This window comes from Gambusia affinis, linkage group LG16, assembly GCF_019740435.1.
Source record: "Gambusia affinis linkage group LG16, SWU_Gaff_1.0, whole genome shotgun sequence".
Lineage (NCBI taxonomy): Eukaryota > Metazoa > Chordata > Actinopteri > Cyprinodontiformes > Poeciliidae > Gambusia > Gambusia affinis.
Window position 1 is genome coordinate 23,946,157 of NC_057883.1, and position 20,504 is coordinate 23,966,660.

At 41.3% G+C, this 20,504-nt stretch overlaps 1 protein-coding gene across 1 annotated transcript; it reads left to right on the top strand.

Annotated features, from left to right (window-relative positions):
- Positions 1–1,398: 1,398 nt before the first annotated feature.
- On the top strand, positions 1,399–20,247 carry kcnk10b (potassium channel, subfamily K, member 10b). The gene is made up of 7 exons (XM_044143436.1): positions 1,399–1,864; positions 8,568–8,983; positions 15,448–15,562; positions 17,117–17,277; positions 17,496–17,688; positions 17,765–17,907; positions 18,429–20,247. Exons 1-7 carry the CDS (start codon positions 1,810–1,812, stop codon positions 19,077–19,079), a joined length of 1,734 nt encoding a protein of 577 aa, XP_043999371.1. The 5' UTR covers positions 1,399–1,809; the 3' UTR covers positions 19,080–20,247.
- Positions 20,248–20,504: the final 257 nt, after the last annotated feature.

Sequence of the window (20,504 nt, forward strand, 5' to 3'; positions counted from 1 at the left end):
ACCCCTTGCGTCACTCAAACATTTAGTGAATTACAGGACAAACGAGACAGAAAAGCAAGGGTTTATGAAAATTATGTTCAGTTTTTAAAAATGTCTTATTTTTTCTTCAGTGTGGCTTATTTGTCAAAGCTAAATGGTTATTTTTATTTTCCATTCAGGAATTTTGTTAAAACATGTAAAGCTGCTTTAAGTGTTTGATTAGATCCATGGGATCATCTGAAGGTTAAAAAAGAAAATATTTGTATGAAGTAAAATCACAGAAAGTCAACGTCTCAATTTGGAAAAAAAATCTAATAATGAAACATAAACAGTATTTTCCAGTTTTATTTTATTTTTGGACATTTTAGGTTCACTTGTTTCTGATCTGGTTCCATAATTTGATGTTTTATAACTAACTTTATTAGTTTCACCTCTTGGAGCCTTTTGTCCCAACCCAGATTTCATTGTCTCATTTCACAGACACAAACTGAACAGTTGGAATAACAGTAATAATAAATATTATTTATGAATCAAATCAAAGCAGGTTTTACCTGCATAAAGCAAAATTATGTCAATATGAAAAGATGTTCAATATTATAAAATTCCCTCGCTGAATGCAGAGACAGCCGTTTATTAATATTTTAGCTGTTTGTTTTATCAACATGTCCTGCTGCTATGTGATCTTGATTTGAAAAGAAAAGAAAATGATTTTGATATTTTGATACTTTGAACAATCTGTGACTTTTCTTAGAAATAAAAACGTTTTTTTTTTTTTTTATAACTTGAATAATAAATTAAACTCAAATCAAATCGAACTGTAAGTTCAGCTTCTCTGACCGGACTGGTTGATTACACATTGCTCTTTACAATTTAGATTTTTTATTTTTATTTTTGTAAAGTGTCTTTAGACAAGCTTTGTTGTTAAATGGTGCTTTAGAAATAAACAGAATAAATTAAATCACAAATTATGAGTCTCATAAGGGCAACAGAGTCAGAAGGTTTGTAGCTAGAAATGAACAAAAAAACAACAATTCAGTGTTTTTATATATTATTTTTATTGAACTGAAATCATATGAAACCCGTTAAATTTAAATAAAAGCCTCGCAGTGAAACGCGGTTCCCTCCAGGCTGACAGCAGCTCCGGTTTAATCCTCCATCAGGAGTTTCGACAGAACGCCGGTCTGACGGGTCACAGAAGGTCACCGGTTCTTATCCATCACACTTCATTAATAATTCACCCCCCACCTACCACCTCCACATGTGAATGATGTAATAGTGTGTCTGCCGATGATTTGGTGCCGCTGCGCGCCATGTGCTCATCTCCTGGCCGCCAAATGAAGAGAAGATAATCCTGATTGAACTGAAATCATAAAAACCCGTTAAATTTAAATAAAAGCCTGCAGTGAGCAGGTTCTGCTGGGAGGGAGGGCGGAGAGCAGAGCATCCTCCCCCGTTGTTCCTGCTGCTGGTGTGAGGCGTGCGTAAAGACGCGTAGATAGACACGCTCCGGCAGCTCGAGTTGGACCGGACCACTGCTCCAGTGCGACACGGGATGTGGTTCGGACCAGCGAGTGGTGCGGCACCACGGGGGGAGGCATCTGAAGCAGCCTGTCTGAACACACCGCGGGGGTGAGGAGGAGGGGGCAGCAGCTCCAGCAGAGAGGCAGACAATGCGGCTGGTCGATGCGCTCATCGCTGCTCTCTGAGAAAACAGGCAGTGGAGACGGAATGCGTCGTGACTTGATTTGATTTCTTTCTTTCTTTTTCATTTTGGGATTCGCGCTGAATATTTTTCCTGCACTCCCTGGTTACTGAGGAACCAAATCAAAGATGAAATTTCCAATAGAAAACCCGACAAAACAAGTAAACTGGGACCCAGAGCAAGGTAGGTGAATCCATCGTTTCCTCTTAAATCCTGAGTTTGCTGCCAATTCCAGAATGTGTTGCTATGAAAGCCTGGTCTCAGCAGCAGCGCGTTGAGGTGGGCTACCTGCAGCACATCCGCATTACATTCTTCACACGCTTGAACAGTTCTGCTCTGTTTCCTGTTGCTGATTTGAATTTTATTTCCACTGACAGTCTGAATCATGAGAATGAGTGTAAACAGCAGAAAGGTGTTTGTGACAGCCAGATCTCCATCATTCATGATCTTAGTTGTGCAAAGCAGCATTGATGGGAAAGTCAGAACAGCAGAATGTCTGAGACACAAAGCGTTTCAAAATAAAAGCATGAAGAGCTACTTTCCAAATTTATCCAAAAGATATTTCACTTCATTTTAGAGATACATAAATAATATTCATTAAAAATATCTACATTTCATTTAACATGTTGGTTCCATTTCAGTTCAGTTCAGCATATTTTTATTGTGTTAATTATCTACTGACATCTTAAGGCACATTAAAAGACAAACAGGTCCAATTCATTTTCAGTTAAACAGAAATTTTCCATAAATCCAGTTCAAACCAGTTTTATTTAATCATATAAATTCTATGATCTCATGTTTTTTGGCTCCAGCTAAAAGCATAAAGTTATTTACATTTATAACTCTTTCAGTAACTTTTAATCACAACCCAGAAACCGAGCAGAACCAAACAATTTGAAGAAATATTTCAAATTAAAATGATTTGGAAAGTGGTTTGATTTCTGCTCGTTATTCGTTTAATTGATAAACTTACATCATTTCCACAGTATTAGTCCAAATATAAGTAGATGAAATTCTAACAATATAAATGTTCATCAATATGTCAAAGTAGAAATTATACAAATTTAACAGATAAAAGAAATATAACTAAATCATTTAAACCAGTTTTTAAAATGTGCATATCAACTACATTTTAATTAATTGCTAAGAGAATTTTTAACTTATTTATTTGTGACTGAAGTAGTAATAAAGTTTTAAATCTATTCAAAGAGGCAGATCTGGTGAAAACGACCAAACAAACGATCAGGTTCCTCTCTCACCTCTTGTGATGTCATCAGCTGAACTCAGCATTTCATCACTCAAAACAGAATCAGCTTTTTAATTTCTTCAGTTTGCCCTTTAAGAAATTTATATCATGTGAAATCAGACAGTAAAATTATTTAAATAAACATAGATATGAATGTAAATACATGTAGATAGTTTCCCTTTTATCCTTTACATTTGTATGACTCATATCTGTTTTAATCAGATTCCTTGTTTGTGCATTTTAAATATTGGACTGAATGACTTTTATTTTGAAAAACTGCATTTACCTGAAGATGTGGGAGTTGAATTGAAGCTTGAAGGCAGATTTTATGAGTGAAAACCTGGAAGCAGCACAGTGCCATCAGGAATCAGAGAACCAACAGAGAACACAGAACCATCACAGAACCAACACAGAACCAAGAGAGAACCATCACAGAACCAACACAGAACCAAGACAGAACCAACACAGAACAATCACAGAACCATGACAGAACCAACACAGAACAATCACAGAACCATGACAGAACCAACACAGAACCAACAGAGAACCAACAGAGAACCATCACAGAACCATGACAGAACCAACACAGAACCAACACAGAACCAACAGAGAACCAACACAGAACCAACAGAGAACCAACACAGAACCAACAGCGAACCAACACAGAACCAACACAGAACCAACAGAGAACCAACACAGAACCAACAGAGAACCAACAGCGAACCAACACAGAACCATGACAGAACCAACACAGAACCAACACAGAACCATGACAGAACCAACACAGAACAATCACAGAACCATCACAGAACCAACACAGAACCAACAGAGAACCAACACAGAACCAACAGAGAACCAACACAGAACCAACACAGAACCAACACAGAACCAACACAGAACCAACACAGAACCAACACAGAACCAACACAGAACCATCACAGAACCAACACAGAACCAACACAGAACCAACAGAGAACCAACACAGAACCAACACAGAACCAACACAGAACCAACACAGAACCAACACAGAACCAACAGAGAACCAACACAGAACCATCACAGAACCAACACAGAACCAACACAGAACCAACAGAGAACCATGACAGAACCAACACAGAACCAACAGAGAACCAACACAGAACCATAACAGAACCATCACAGAACCAACACAGAACCATCACAGAACAATGGCAGAACCAACACAGAACCATCACAGAACCAACACAGAACCAACAGAGAACCAACACAGAACCAACAGAGAACCAACACAGAACCAACACAGAACCAACACAGAACCAACACAGAACCAACAGAGAACCAACAGAGAACCAACACAGAACCAACACAGAACCATCACAGAACCAACACAGAACCAACACAGAACCAACAGAGAACCAACACAGAACCAACACAGAACCAACACAGAACCAACAGAGAACCATGACAGAACCAACACAGAACCAACAGAGAACCAACACAGAACCATTACAGAACCATCACAGAACCAACACAGAACCATCACAGAACAATGGCAGAACCAACACAGAACCAACACAGAACCATCACAGAACCAACACAGAACCAACACAGAACCAACGCAGAACCAACAGAGAACCAACACAGAACAGAGAACCATCATAGAACCAACACAGAACCAACAGAGAATCATCACAGAACCAACACCGAACCATCACAGAACCAACACAGAACCAACACAGAACCATCAGAGAACCAACAGAGAACCAACACAGAACCAACACAGAACCATCACAGAACCAACAGAGAACAACAGAGAACCAACACAGAACCATTACAGAACCATCACAGAACCAACACAGAACCATCACAGAACCAACAGAGAACCATCACAGAACCAACAGAGAACCATCACAGAACCATCACAGAACCAACAGAGAACCATCACAGAACCAATACAGAACCAACAGAGAACCATCACAGAACCAACACAGAACCAACAGAGAACCAACACAGAACCAACACAGAACGTACACAGAACCTACACAGAACCAACACAGAACCAACAGCGAACCAACACAGAACCAACACAGAACCAAGAGAGAACCAGGAGAGAACCAACACAGAACAATCACAAAACCATCACAGAACCAACAGCGAACCAACACAGAACCAACACAGAACCAACACAGAACCAACAGAGAACCAACACAGAACAGAGAACCATCATAGAACCAACACAGAACCAACAGAGAACCAACAGAGAACCAACACAGAACCAACACAGAACCATCACAGAACCAACAGAGAACCAACACAGAACCAACACAGAACCAACACAGAACCAACACAGAACCAACAGAGAACCAACACAGAACCAACACAGAACCTACACAGAACCAACACAGAACCATCACAGAACCAACACAGAACCATCCCAGAACCAACAGAGAACCAACACAGAACCAATACAGAACCAACAGAGAACCATCACAGAACTGCTGGAGTTTTACTTTAGCCGGCTGTGAACCCGCTGCAGCCCAGAGGTTCTGCAGGTTCCATCAGAACATTGCTGAGATCAGCTCCACCATCAGCTCCTCCACCTCTTCCATTATGGATCACCATCTGTGTATTTTCCTTCTTCATCTCTGGTTAGAAGCGCAGCGTGAGGGCAGAGGGGTGAAGCGTCTAATGGCATGAAACACTTTCTCCTCCCTGCTTATCTAATTTACAGAAATCAATGTGAAGCTGATTGAGAAGCTTCAAAATGATTTTACCGTAATGCCACCTTCATCTCCAGGAAGCCAGACGGTGTTTTGTTCGCTGCAGTTTGGTTTGGACTGCAAGTTGTAGTTTGAGTTCTTAGTTTACATTTTATTTTTCTGACTGTCATAAAACATGGTTTCCTGTGGTTTCCTGGTGAGCTGCAGTTCTTCACCTTCACTTTCTGACAGTTAATGTTCTTGGACGACTGCTTCATCTAAAATGTATTAAATAAACAACAAGGTTAATAAAACAACTTTTTCTGGTTTTTCATCATTTATAAAAGTTATCACCCATAGTGATATAAACGTTAGTTATCTGCTTCCACTGAAGAGGTACTGCTACATTTGGCCCTGAAGTTTTTAATCACTCTGTAAAATCACTTTATTGGGAACATTTAGAACTGCTTGGCTGTTTGTAATGAACAGATTACCCATCAAGAGTTTAAATGTTTAAATAAAACTAATCTTACAAGAATTATTTCCAAATTCATCACTAAATCCTATTTTTAAGTCACTCATTGTTTGACTAATCCTTGAAAGAAAAACACTTGAATTATCTTTAGTGTTGATAGTAATATTTTATTGCAAGCCTTAATAAAGACAAGAGATTATTGCCTTACACAAAGAAAATTACAAAAAGTCAATTACCTGAAAAGATTCAGTTGGAAACATATTTCTTGTTTAGCATCGATGAAGCAGTAGTTACGCCCCCTGGTGGTGGAGTCGGGATCTGTGGCCGCCAGGCTCCTGAGGTTGTCTGAATTGATTGCATAAGGCCTGCAGACTTAGTGGCTTCAGCCGAGGATTCAGTTTCCACAGGAAGGCCGACGGCGCCGCGCTGCTCACCAACAGATCCAGAACCAGAACCAGAACCAGAAGAACAGTCCGCTCCAGGGTGTTCAGAAGATGTTTACACACAAACCCAAGGATGGTGTGAACTGAGGATGTTTCCCCCTAAGGAACGGGAACATGTTGATCAGGACTGTGAACAGCAGCTGCTGTTTTTCTGTGCAGCTAGTTGCAGCGTTTAGTATATTTCTGCCTGTAAACTTAATTTTTAGTGAATAACTAAAAAAATTCCTCCGTCAGAGATTAAGGCTGTTCCTGGACGGTTTTGATTCCTGGTGGATGTTTGGCGTTAAAGCAGAACCATTCTTCCTTCAGTAAATCCATTTCTCTCCATGTGGAGATGAGAAGCGTCACAGACAGCCGCCGCCCTGAGGCACTCCAGCCAGAGATGTGTGGGCGTTTGGGTGGAGGCCAGCGCGCCGAAGAGCTTCAAAATCAATGCATTTAAAAGATTCTATATTTGGTTCCTTCGTGCTGTGGCTTGATGTATGTTTAACCTGCAGCAACATCCTTCATTTATTAATATCTAATCCAGCAGAGTGATGTTAGTGGGAACATTTCTTCATGAAATGTGTTTGGAAGATCTGCTGTCAGCTCAGTGAAGCAGGGAGGTGTGTGTCTGCATGAACGCTGTCCTTTAAATCCAGTTCATTTCTGGGTCTGTAATTAAATAATCGCATTTCAATTGAAAAGCATGTATTGACCAGAAAAAACAATATTTTCAATTCAAATCCCATTTTGTGGTAAATTATTGGATAAATAAACAAATGAGCTCAACAAAAAAGATAATTATAGTTTTTAATCTTCAGGTTCTTCAGATTGGAGTAAAGTTCATCTTTCCAGAATTTCAGGAAGTTCTGATCGTTAACGGAGTTTCCCTAGAAATGTGAACTGTGCTCACTGACATTAGCGTTAGCTGCTACAGAGCTAACATGCTATTTTATGTTTCGTTGATAGGCTAATTGCTTTTAGCACAACTTCAACACATCAATAGTATTTCCAGCGTCCAATCAGATTGTTTAGAGGAATTAACCCTCAGTGGACCAGAAAAGAGGCGCTGCGGTTTGGTGTTTCTGGAAGTCACTTGTGCGTCAGATTTATGAACAGACCGGAAACATGACACAATGGTTCTGGTTTGGGACTACTGTATGTATTAAAAATGCAAACATGTTAAAATCTATTAATTATTTAATCAAAATTAACGTGTTAAAACCCGGCACCACTTCAATCAGAAACCATTTCGTCTTCTTGAACGACTCGCCGTCATTTTTAGGACTTTCTTGTCATTCTGTGAAAACCAAACAGAGGATAGGAGAGAGGATTTATTCTCTGTTGATGGAAAATAACAACAAACACAAAAATTGCTTGAGGTGCAAAGGACAACTTTGCTTTTTGTTTGCTTTCTAATTGTGATCCCCTGACACAGTGGCACCCTGGGTGTGAGCTTTATTGCCCGTATCAATAAGCCATAACTGTTTGTAAATTATTGTTTTGCTCGGTTTAGTTCTGTTTGCATATTTTTTTAGATCAGAACATTGTTTAATACGTCCCAGCATGATTGAAGGAGAAGTGGAGCTCTCGCCTTCCAGTTCTTCTCACATTGGAGGAATTTAGAGGTGAAGGAGAGTGAGCGTAGCATGGATTTCTGATAGCATTCCTCTGCAAGAAGCCGTCTGTTTGCCCAAAGTGAGCAGAGAAAAGCTTTTTAGACCTTGTGAGTGGGGATAATAGGTTTTTTAATGGCTGTAATGCTCTTATGCCTGTATGCAGAAATGTATCTCTAATTATTAAATGTGAACTGCAAACCATTAGAAATGGTTTAGTTAAACCCATGTCATTAGTTTACATTAATTCTACATGTCAGCAAGCTGTTTACCACAGACAAAGACAGATGTCTCTGGGATCGTGATGGTCGACCAAAATGCCTTTGCATTTACAGGAAAGAAAAAGTCTCCAGATTTCTCTCACTTTTCCCTCCAGGCTGTGGAAATGTTTTCATGTTCCGTCTGTCCAAATAAAACCTAACCTTTCTTTTGGTTTTGTTTCCTAGTGGCGGTCCAGACCCACTTGGTGCCACCCAAAAAGATGCAGCCAGGCATGGTGAAGTCCAGCCTGGTCCATGCCAGCGTGGCCACCATGCAGAACCCGATGGGCTACGACCCGCGGGCCAACGGCCACTGCGCCCTGCCGCGCCTCTCCATCTCCTCACGCTCCGCCAGCATGGTGGCCAGCCTGGACGCCAGCACCGACGGCTCCATCGCGGCGCTGCAGTCCGTGATGAAGTGGAAGACGGTGATGGCGGTGTTTGTGGTGGTGGTCCTCTACCTGGTGGCTGGAGCTCTGGCCTTCAAGGCCCTGGAGCAGCCCTTTGAGAGCAACCAGAAGACCAGCATCACCCTGGAGAAGGCCTCCTTTCTGGAGAGGAACCCCTGTGTGACTCCCACCGAGCTGGACGCCATCATCAAGGTGGGTTTGGATCTTATCCATGTTGCATCTAGTCTCCAACTCCAAGGGCTTTCAAAACGCTTCAGGGAGAGTCATGGAACAGCAGGCAATAGAAATGCAGAACAGGGATGGAGGAAAAATTATAGAGACAAACAACAAAATACAGAAAGGAAATAAAAAGTACAGAACAAGAACAGATGGAAATAAACAACCAACAGCCACAAAAACACCAGAGACCAAGATGATAAAACTCTCCTAATTTGTTTTTAATTTAATCTGAGAATAAAAACAAAATGTTTGACTGTGAATACATTAGTCTGTTTTTAACTAAACATTTGTGTTTCTACGTAGCACAGCTGAAATCAGCCTGGAGTTTATCTTACATGTGGAAGATCAATGATGAGATTTCTGTAAATTTGTCAGACATTTTCTTGGAGGTTGAGAATGTCACAGGAGAAATCTGATCTGAAATGTCAGTTCATTTTACAGAAGAGGTGATGTCTGCTGTTTTCTGTTTGCTTATATAAACATAAAACATCTGCTATAAGAGAGTCTAACTTCAGGTTTATTTAAACTCTGTTTGGAGAATCTCAGATCTTCATTCCAAATTTTAAATGATAAATTTTAAATTTTTTTTACAACTTTCTGAACGTGAGTGTGATATCTGAGGATGTTCTTTTCAACTTCAGAAAAGTCTCACCTTATCTGACTCTGACACTCCGCCTCGTGTACCTGTTGTTTCCTCCAACACTTTCTCATGTCTGTATCAGTCAGACTCACAGTTAGGAAGTCAGATGTATTTATATCCAATTCAAGGTTAGAATTAATTAAATTGATTCCAGAGAAAAGGGACAGAATGATTCCATGCAGAGTTCATGGAAATGGAAAAAGTTGCTGGGACATTTCTGACTTCAAGTAGAAACTCAATCAGTGACAAACTGAATCAGTAATTTCTCAGCATGACTTGGGAAACTTCCCTTGTTGTCAGTTCATAGGTCCAGGAAAGAGTTCAGTCAGAATCCAAATTAACCGTCCATTTTACTGTTTTTCACACGGTCAGCAGCAGTGATATGAAGCACAGCTGTGATTTATTCTGCTCTCTGGCATTAAACTGAATTATCGTCCAGACTGAGGGTCACTGCATCACCATGACACACACAAGTGGAAAGGGAGATGGGAAAATGACTTGAGATGTGCCGGTGAACAGAAACTTTACAGGTTCAGGACTGAAGATCAGCCAGGCTGCAGAAATCGTTACAATATGCTGCATGAAGTCCAGGAACAAACAGAAAGTCCAGGAACAACAACCTTCTGCAACAACCCAGTCAGTTCTCCAGACGTTCTCAGTCAGAGGACTGCAGCCCAGTCCTTGAACCGACCCAAACGGGTCGGTGGCGCTCGTCTTTCCACCAGAATAACTCCATTTGATCGCTCCCTCTGCTCCACAGAGCCTCTCTCCCTCTGCAGCTCAGCCAAACTTTCTTTGGGATCCGTCCTTTTTCTGCGCCACATTCCCTTTGTTGTACTCAGCCTTTCAGCCACTGATGCTCCATCATGAGTTTTTGAAAAAAATCAATGACAGTGCTTCCTAAGAAGACATGTGGAAATGAAAACCTTTAGCGTGGCGAGCCTGGGGTCCAGAGGAATCAATTATTCATTGAGCAGATCTGCAGACACAAACCGTCTGCTGGAGTGACTCACAGCCAGCAGCGTCTTCTGGACAAATCAGCTCAATCTGAAGGAAGATTATCTGAATCTGTTCAATGAATTTATTTATTTGAATTTTTATTTAATGACTCGGTTTCTACCTTAAATTTTAATGTGTTGTGATTGTCATGAAAGGACAACATGGATCTTCTTCATAACACTTTCTATTTCCTCACATGTCAAATAGTTTCAGTTTTCAAACTTTACAAAGCGTCTCAAAAGAATGAACAACTCTTCAACTGTTTACACTCAGTCACAGTGAAGCCACCAACTTCAGTGTGTTTTTATAAAGATTTGGAAAATAGAAGGAAAATAATGAATTACTTTCAAACTGCAGACTAAGAGGAGAAGATAACGCCGATCGAAGATTCATTCATTTAACTGCACAAAGATCAGAAAACAAGAATAAAACCTGAACTGAACACAAAGAAGTGAACTGAGTAGGAAAAGATCTGTGAATAACCAGGCAGTGTATCGAAGGTTTAAATTTCTCTTGGATAAAATCTGGATTTTGCATGTCGTCAGTGTATCTCCTGCCTCACACAGCAGTCACTCTGCTCAGCTGCAGGGAAAATAATGCATCCGACACGCAGAGTTTGCTCCTGTAAACACTGAAAATCACAAACAGAGAATCATTAAAGCTGCATTCATTTGAAGTTTGTCAGTAAAATGCATCATTGTTCAGTTCAAAGTTCTCTGAAGTTTGAGCTTTGTGAAGCTTGACTGGCAGCAGCTTTATGATTACTGCACACATGGAATAATGACATGTGGAAGAAAATGAATATTAGTCTTTCTGAAGAATAAATGTATTCCTAATAAACATCAGAGCTCGATCAGCTCTTAAAGTAACAGAATGACTCAGTTTTATGTGTCTGCGGTTTGAAGAAAAGGCCTGCAGGACCTGCTGCTTCACACGTCCATCATCAGAGAGTCTGCCTGCTCCTCTCTCAGCTTTGGTTATTAGTTATCTGTTCGTGCTCCAGTCGCTCAGCCGGAGAGCTGGCAGCGGCGACGCTCTGTTGTCAAACTGTTCTGGTGAAGAAGTTGACAGGAAAATGGCAACCTTGGGAAGCCTGTGTGGGCCGATCTATCAGGACGGCGGCTCTCGTTAAGGCTGGCCGCATAGCGTGTGCTGACTTAATGCGGCCATGCGCGTCTGTTGACCTCGTCACGTCTGCTCCGGTACCGGAGATGCCCACTCACCCACTGAGTGCCACAAACACTGCAGCCCTAATTGGCTTTGCGGGCGCTGGTTTGATGACTCACCATGCCATTATGTCTCTGGCAGCAGTTAGGCTCCATGTATTGATGACTCACTAATTTGCAGATAAACTTCTGCATTCTCCGGGTTACCGCAAGTAAAAATACACCAGAAATACTCTAGCATGTCACAAATTATGTAACATAAGAGAAAAGTGTAACAGGTTGGGTTTGTTTTGATTTCTAAGGATTAGCTGCACAGAATGCTGCAGAGGAGGGATTTAGCCTTAAAGTATTAGTTCAGAAATTGTTCTTTAGTAGAAAACCCATCTGTTATTGTTGTTGAACTCAGTTCTTGGTTGTAGCATCAAAGGTTTCCAGGTGGTTTGGATCAGTGTTCAGGTGTGGCTGATGTTAAAAGTGTTGCAGAGCTGAGTTGTTGGCAGCGTGTCAGAATGCAGCAGGGGGAGGAGAGCGTGAGGAAGCTGCTGCCCGGATCGCTGCCGTCGCCTGCTGAGGGAGGAAACGCCGCTGAGAGGATGGAAATCTGCAGCGACTGTCTGCTCTCTAATGATTCTGCAGCGCAGGGTGAGAAAACACATCAGCCAAGAGCCAGCTGGTGGTGGCAGCGTTTCTGCACCTGTAGAGAAACCAAAGCAGACCAGAACATTACAGATAAACAAACAGTTTGGCTAATTACCAAAGTCACAAAGTTTCACATCAGACAAAAATAACCTGAACAAATCACAGTTCTCAAATGAGTCGGAGACTTTTCACACTTGACTTCCTCCGGTACAAAATAAAACCTTCTGTTGCTTTTATATTCTCACCTGCAAGGATTCTCAAATACTTTTCATAGTTTTTATTAAATCTCATAAATGACAAGGTGTCAGCCTCAAAGATGATTTGCCTTTGACTATTCTAGTTTGTCTGCCTCCAAACAATTACAATCCTGCCTTGTGGACAAAACAACACCAGATGTTTTCCCCCCTGATAGCCCAGTAGACCCGGTTACAGAACCAGAACCAGAACTCCATCACCTGCTCCACCTCCAGCTGCTGTGATTCTCTTCCTCTCTGCTGAGTCAAACCAACCTGTTCCCCTCCTGGCCTGTGGGGGCGCTGCACCAACAACCACTGAAGGAAACGACACAAAAACCTCTGAAGACACTGAGAGCAACTTCCTGTTTCACCAGATGGAAACAAGATGGAGGCGTCAGATTTTAGTGTTGGAGGATTTCTCTTTAGTCTTTGGCTGAAGACCAGGAGACATTTCTGCTGCTAATGCTAGGCTAACATGTTTGTTTTGGTTGTACTTACCCACTTCCTGCTTTTGGAGCGGTCTTTGCTCTGTTTAGCTTTCACATCTAAATTCAAACCGAACTTCAACTGAACCCAAACTGAGGTTTGTAGGCGGACACAGATTTGAGTGCCGCAGTTTAAAAGTTTCTGTTATGTTGGTTATTTTAAAGAACATGTAGACTTGTGTGTTGTTTTGTTCTGATTAGAGCATCATTTCGGGATGAAGGCTGTGGCATTCAGTGTTTCTCTGTGGTGTGATCAGTATGAAGCTTCTGGAATTATCTGACTGTTCAGGAATGACTTTTCAGTGAAGTGACTTCAAGTGATCAAATAATTATTAGCTGAATTGATTAGAAAGGAGGTGAAGCTGAATTTCATATTTAGTTTCAAGCATCCAGAGAGGAATGTGTCTGCTTAGCTTAGCGTAGCTTAGCTTGAGCTGGAGCTTTGATTCTGCAGGCATGTGGCTTGTGCATGCTGCATGGCCGGAGTGTGCAGTGGAACTGACAGCATCGTTTTAGACGTGTAAAACTAGACTGGCTGAACATCTGTGTGGAACTGTGTGCCAAGATGGAAATGACTCTGTTTATATTGATTTTAGATGCAAATTAATGTCTTAACATAACAAATATTTGTTTTCACTATTGATTTGAATAAATTAGCTGTTACTTGGACAACCTGATACTTGCATCTCAGACGGATCATTTTTTTAGCGTGGTTGTGAAAGTTATGGGGCAAAAATAGAAGTCCTTATAAAATATTCAGACACACCGAGCAGCTATGCATTTCTCTCACTCGACTCTAAAATTAGGAAATCTTTGGCTTATTTGATAGGATATTGTCCCTCATAAATGATTAATGTTTATTAAAGCCTCAAGCATTTTGAAAGTGATTATTTTTAGATTTTGAGTGGATGTTATTAGTTGGGTTGATGCAGCTGAGGCAATCAGATGTAAGATGGTGAGTAAGCAAGTGCAGCAGCGTGTTTGCAGGTTGTGTTATGCCATAAAATGTGTGTCAGAAGAGTACATGCATATTTTATTATAACGGCTTGCAGGAAGCTTGAGTGAACAGATTGGGGGTTGCCCTGAATGAAGGAGAAACAGTTAAAAGCATGACGCTCCAGCAGCGCGGAGAGGAAACAGTTTCACAGTGAACGTTCCCTCGGTTTATTTATGTTACCGAGCACATGCATATGAAAATTATAAAATAAATGCTTTTCTCAACAAATGCCCATAAAGACAGAGATTATAGAGAACAAAACATTAAAGGTTGATGTTCCTGGGTCCATTATGGAGCCCAGAGGGAGGTCATTGAGAAATGATGCTGTAAATGGTTTTTACACTCTATAATAAGTGAAAGAAACAGGAAAGACCGAACACAGAACAAGATCCTGTGTGAACAGCAAGACTCCAAAAATATTGTTTCTTTCTGAAACAAAGAAACTCCCTCAGATTTTACAGTCTGTTGATTAGTGCCATAACTAACATGACTTTAAATTATTTGAGTACAAAATCAAGAAAAACTCTTTCTGAAATTCTTTTAGGGACTAAATGGACTAACTATGTGCTGACAGAGGTCACATGACCAGGTGTGTAAACCTGAAACTGCAGGCTGCTTCAAGTCAACACCTGAACTTCTGGAAGATTCCTTCTGACTTTACTCATATTTTAACTGCTTTTTAAGATAAACTGTTTTTATCATCTTCATATAAAGTTTTATTTATTTTCAAAGTATTTTAATTTCTAAAATATTTTTAGACTTTTGTGTTGTCTAGAAGTCTTTTTATATGAAGTGCATAATTTGACGGTGTGTGTGGTTTGTCCAGACTTTTTGTCCTGCATTAACACACGTTATGGAATAATGTAACAAACTACAACAGGTGCTTCACTTCACCTCCACTAGCTCTACTGCCAACTAGTGGTCAAATATGTAAATTCAGGCAAAAGACAAAATAAAATCTAGAAAAATCAGACTGAAAGGTTGACTCATAGATAAGTATGGTGGAGGATCTATGATTCTGTGGGTCAGTCCATTTCATCTGGACTTCTCTGAAATACCATGACCGTTTGGGTGTGCAGACCCAGACTGAGCTGAGCTGAGTGAATCAATCTGTCTGTCTTTACCAGCAGCAGGTCTCCATCCTGAGTGGGAGCCCGGCGCTCTGAACCGGTTCTTCTCTTTGTGACGGCTGAGCTGCTCGTTTTTGTCTTCCTGTGTTTTGATCAGAGTTCATTTCTATACATTTGATCAGTCTCACTGCTCCGTTTCCTGCAGCATGCTATAGACGCTGTGAGCGCAGGAGTGAGGCCTATTGGAGAAACGTACAACTCCAGCTACTGGGACATGGGCAGCGCCTTCTTCTTTGCTGGAACGGTCATCACCACCATAGGTAGGAGCCAGAAAGGTGCTCTGCTCAACACGTTCATGCAGCCTCAGCCTGCTGATGTTAAGTTTAACATTAAACCTCAAATAGAATGTAATAATTACTTCATAGAACATTTTTAATGTATGAACTTTAACTTGTTCATTTCTATTAATTAATTGCATAAATTTTAGCATGTCAAAATTTTAATGCAGTTATCAGAGGTTTATTAAAATGCATAAATCCTGAGCTGGAAATGTTGTGTTGTGTTTCTGGTCCGCCTGTAAATCTGACGCACAGTCTGCTGGCAGCGGCGATGGATAATAAAGCTGCTTCTCTGAGGGTCCATTTCTGCTCCAAAACGATCCGATTGGATGCTGGAAAACAACATTGTTGGCTTCAAGTTGTGCTAAAAGGAGCTAGCCTATCAGCAAAGGTCAAAAACAACAAGTTTAATATAAAACAAAACATTTATAAAATAAATTTCATTGTTCCCATTTTTACAGTAAATGTTCTTCTGTCCTTTCCAGTTTTATTTGCTGTGGCTGAATAGATGCAGTAAAATCTCAGCTGACCTGGGTCTCATTATTATTCCCGGGTGATTTGAACGACAAAATCCTCCTGGAGCTAACAGCCTGTGAAGCTCAGCATTCTCATAATTGCTTAGAGAAACTGCTGACATAAACATGTTGTTTTCTCACGACGAGCCGCCTTCCTGAAACAGCTTCTGCTGCTTTTACACAAAACATGGTGACGATTCAGAGACCATTTAAAACACCAGCATGAAGTTTCGCTTTCAATGTACAGAGCTTCACAAAATTCATTCATACACACTGCGAACAGAACAACGTGCTGTTACTACATACACGTCTTATTGGGATATCATGTGATAGATAATATTTCTTCTTTTTTTTAAACATTGGTGAACAATCAGCATCATAAAGCTCCAGGACCAGAGCAGCAGGTTTAGAGCAGCCTCAGTTTTACTGCTCTCAGATATTTTACAAAGAAAAACAGAAAAAACTTTTAGTGTTTAGATGTTTACAGCTGGTAGAGAAAAACCCCAAAAGAGTGAAAATGTTCCCCAGAGTACTAACTCAGTGGTGCAAATATTAACAAACACTTTCCACTTTCTTATTCGTATCATTTTGCTTTAGCTTCACATAACCTAAAAATCATTAAAATACCAAAATTTGTTATCTTAACATAAAAAATGTGAGTTTTTCTGCCAGCTGCTGCTGAACAAAAGCTTCAAACGTTTTGATAATCTTTCCTAAATGTGATAACCGGGTTTCTGTGGGATGAAGAAATCAAGCTGCCTCCTCCATGACTGATTTTTACTGTACCCCCTCGTATCTCTGTATGTTACAGTAAAGTCATTATTAATGCAGTTTCCTTTAAACCTGATTACAGTCTGTTGGAGCTTTTCCATGCACTAAGAGGTATTGCATAAGGCCATCAATTGATTGAGTTACATAAGAGAAGCTTGATTGAGTCTTCCTCCTCGTCTTACGCGCCAGCCTTCCCTGCGTCTGTTTTTGGGTCTGAGCGGGTTCTGAAACGTTCTGCTGTTCTCTACAGGTTATGGGAACATCGCTCCCAGCACGGAAGGCGGGAAGATCTTCTGCATCCTTTATGCCATCTTTGGCATCCCTCTCTTTGGCTTCCTGTTGGCAGGGATCGGAGACCAGCTGGGCACCATGTTTGTGAAAAGCATCTTGCGAGTTGAAAAGATATTCAGGGTGAGGAGCGTGTGGTCTTTGTTTTTATCAGTATGTTTTTTTAGCTCTCAGTTCTATATGAGAGGAAAAACAACCTATGTAATGTTGCCCAGTGTCTGAAAACTGTTTTCTTTATTTATTACTTTATTTTTTTTAAAGGATATCCAGTGTGAATCTGTCATGTTTGAACCTTTTAATAATTTTTTCCTAGTTTCTAATCTCTTTCTTGGTTGGCTCAGCAAAAACACAAACAGATCAGCCAGACGAAGATAAGAGTGACGTCCGCCCTCTTGTTCATCCTCGCCGGCTGCATCGTCTTCGTCACCATCCCTGCTGTCATCTTCAAACACATCGAGGGCTGGACCACGTTGGAGGCCATCTACTTCGTTGTGATCACCCTCACCACCGTGGGCATCGGCGACTACGTGGCAGGTCGTCCCACAGCTGCAGCCTTTTACTGAAGCTGCAGGATTCAGGCCCTCTAAAATCGCTTTTGCTCCTGCTGCAGGTGGGAATCGCACCATCGACTACATGAACTGGTACAAGCCTCTGGTGTGGTTCTGGATCCTGGTGGGGTTGGCGTACTTTGCTGCTGTCCTCAGCATGATCGGAGACTGGCTGAGAGTTCTTTCTAAAAAGACCAAAGAAGAGGTGAGCGTCCATATTTCTGCATCTTCAACAAGCCTGGCGTCACTTTCCTACGCTATTCAGCTCAATTCTCATCTCACTTCAATGCTCCATCTGGGATTTCTCCCATTGAGGTCAATTTCTCAGGGTGAATTTCAAGCAGGTGAATCAAAGAACAATGTTGATTTCATAGGTCACAGAGTAACATTACTCACTGGGTAAAACCAGATCCAATCCATTACAACTCTCCGGTCCGCTTGGCGTTCACATATACATACAAACTACATCAGAGTTCACTTCAACCGAACCCAGAGGAGGTTTGGAGACGGACTAGTTTGTCAATTTGGTTCGATTGTGTATTCAGGCCAAACCAAACAAAATATTTGTATTTTTTACTGTGTAACTTTACAAATGGCTCCCCTTACTACCATATATGTATTGTTTTGAAATAAACACATTTATTGATGATATTGTGATTAGTTCGGATGAATCTGTATGTGTGTAATTTACCTGCTGTTCTGATCGTTTTGGTTTTTCTGTTTCAGGTCGGGGAGATCAAGGCTCACGCTGCTGAGTGGAAAGCTAACGTCAGAGCGGAGTTGCGTGAAACGCGACGGCGCCTGAGCGTGGAGATCCACGACAAGCTCCAGCGGGCCGCCACCATCCGCAGCATGGAGCGCCGCCAGCTGGGCCTGGAGCAGCGCGCTCACTCGCTCGACATTCTCTCTCCAGAGAAGCGGGCGATGTTCGCCAGCCTGGACGCCGGCCGCTTCAAGACTTCTTCCCAAGAGAGCATCAACGGAAAACTGAACAACCTGAGGCTGAAGGGCGCCAGCGAGACGTACGACCAGCAGGGCAGCGAGCAGACGCCGCAGACTGCGTCTTCCTCAGAGGAGAACCTCTTCAACCTGCGCTTCGGCTCGCTTACCAAGCTGGCACGGCGCAACAAGAACCGCGACCTGTGCAGGAACATCACCGAAGACTCCCGGCGTACCAGCATGGCCATCAACACGCCCATGCAAGGGGAGGAGAGAACGGGCGAGGATGAGGAGCCAGACGAAGAGACCCGAGAAAAGAAAGAGGAAAACATCAGCCTGACAAACCTGTCGCAGTACGCAGCGGAGCGCAGCAAGCTCAACGGCTTCACACCGACACAGGCCAAGGACAGAGAGAGCGATCAGATCTCAAATGCATGAACACTTCAGCTGCAGACATAGACTGTAGAAAGAGACAGAAAGAAAGTCGGACTGAGTCCCAGGGAGAGTTCACAGTCCTTTGAGATGTCAAGAAACGTGCCTTTTCTGTTTCCTATGCTTTGACTGGAACCGTTCCCATCAAATTCAGTCATCGTGCCATAGCAATGGGAAGAAAACCTGCTGCCAAAAATGAATCAAAACAAACATCCAGAAGAGCCTGTTGTTCGATTACCTCATTACATATGTTGCTGTAAAATGGGCTACCTGTGATGTGAACTGAGCTGTCACGCTCAGCTCTGTTGTCTTTCGGCCCTGGAGGCGCTCACGAGACGGCCATCTGTTCACGCTGAATCTTATTTTTCCATCACACTGTGGGCGCAACAGCCAGAGAGCTGGATTCCTGTCGTTCATCTCCAGAGACATTATCGATCATTTTGTCATCTCATACTGTGGTGGCTGTTTATGGGCCGCCGGCCTGCTGAGGAGGGACTTCAACCTTAATGACTGCAGTTTGGAAGGTTTCGGTTTTGCTGGATCAATAAACAGCGCTAGTAGCTACCTAGAGGACATGTACAATTATCCCTACATTGTATGTGGCTTTGCATATGTAGCCTGACAGTAAAAAAAAAACAACTAAATATTAAGATCTGTGATGAAAAAAAATGAAGAAAAACTATACACAGTGCATGGTTATTAAAACACAACCATAGCAGCTAGCGGGAATAACCTAAAGAGTTACAGCTGTTATAATGTTTCCCTTTTCATGAAAAAATAAAATGTTTGGCTTTCACTCCTGGTTTCTGCTCATCCACAGTAAAACTAATGTGTTTTTGTAACGGCTAATTCTGAATTAACACAAACATCCAAACAACTCCGGCAAGATTATCAGCAGCTTTTATTGTACACAAATTTTTTACACTTTTTCAATTTGCCTTTTATTTCTATCAGGATTAAACATGTCTACCTTGATTCTGTTCATGAATGTGATGCTGTTGATTTTTATACACACTAGCATGTTTGCATCTGTGTTTCCTTGTTTTTCTATCAGCCATACACCTCGGTTTTGTGTATTTTCCATTAAACTGTAACATGAACAAAAAATAGTGATAAGTGTTTTATTTTTAATAAAAATGCATTTTTGTATCATTAAACTGCTTTTTCAACCAAATCCCTGGTAAACTTATAGTTTTATATGTTTTATATAGGCTGAAAAGCTCAGTCAGTGAGCCTACATTTCTGAATAAAAATTATTTTTATTGGTCTGCTATAACCTTCTAATTTAAGCAAAATGTTTGGTTTTTATTCACAGGACGCTGGAGGACGATGGTTGTTTTTAGGGATGGGATCTCTGATCTCAACACATCTGGATTCACAAACTACGATGCGATGCATTTAAGATTCCTCCTCATCAACCAGCGATTTCAT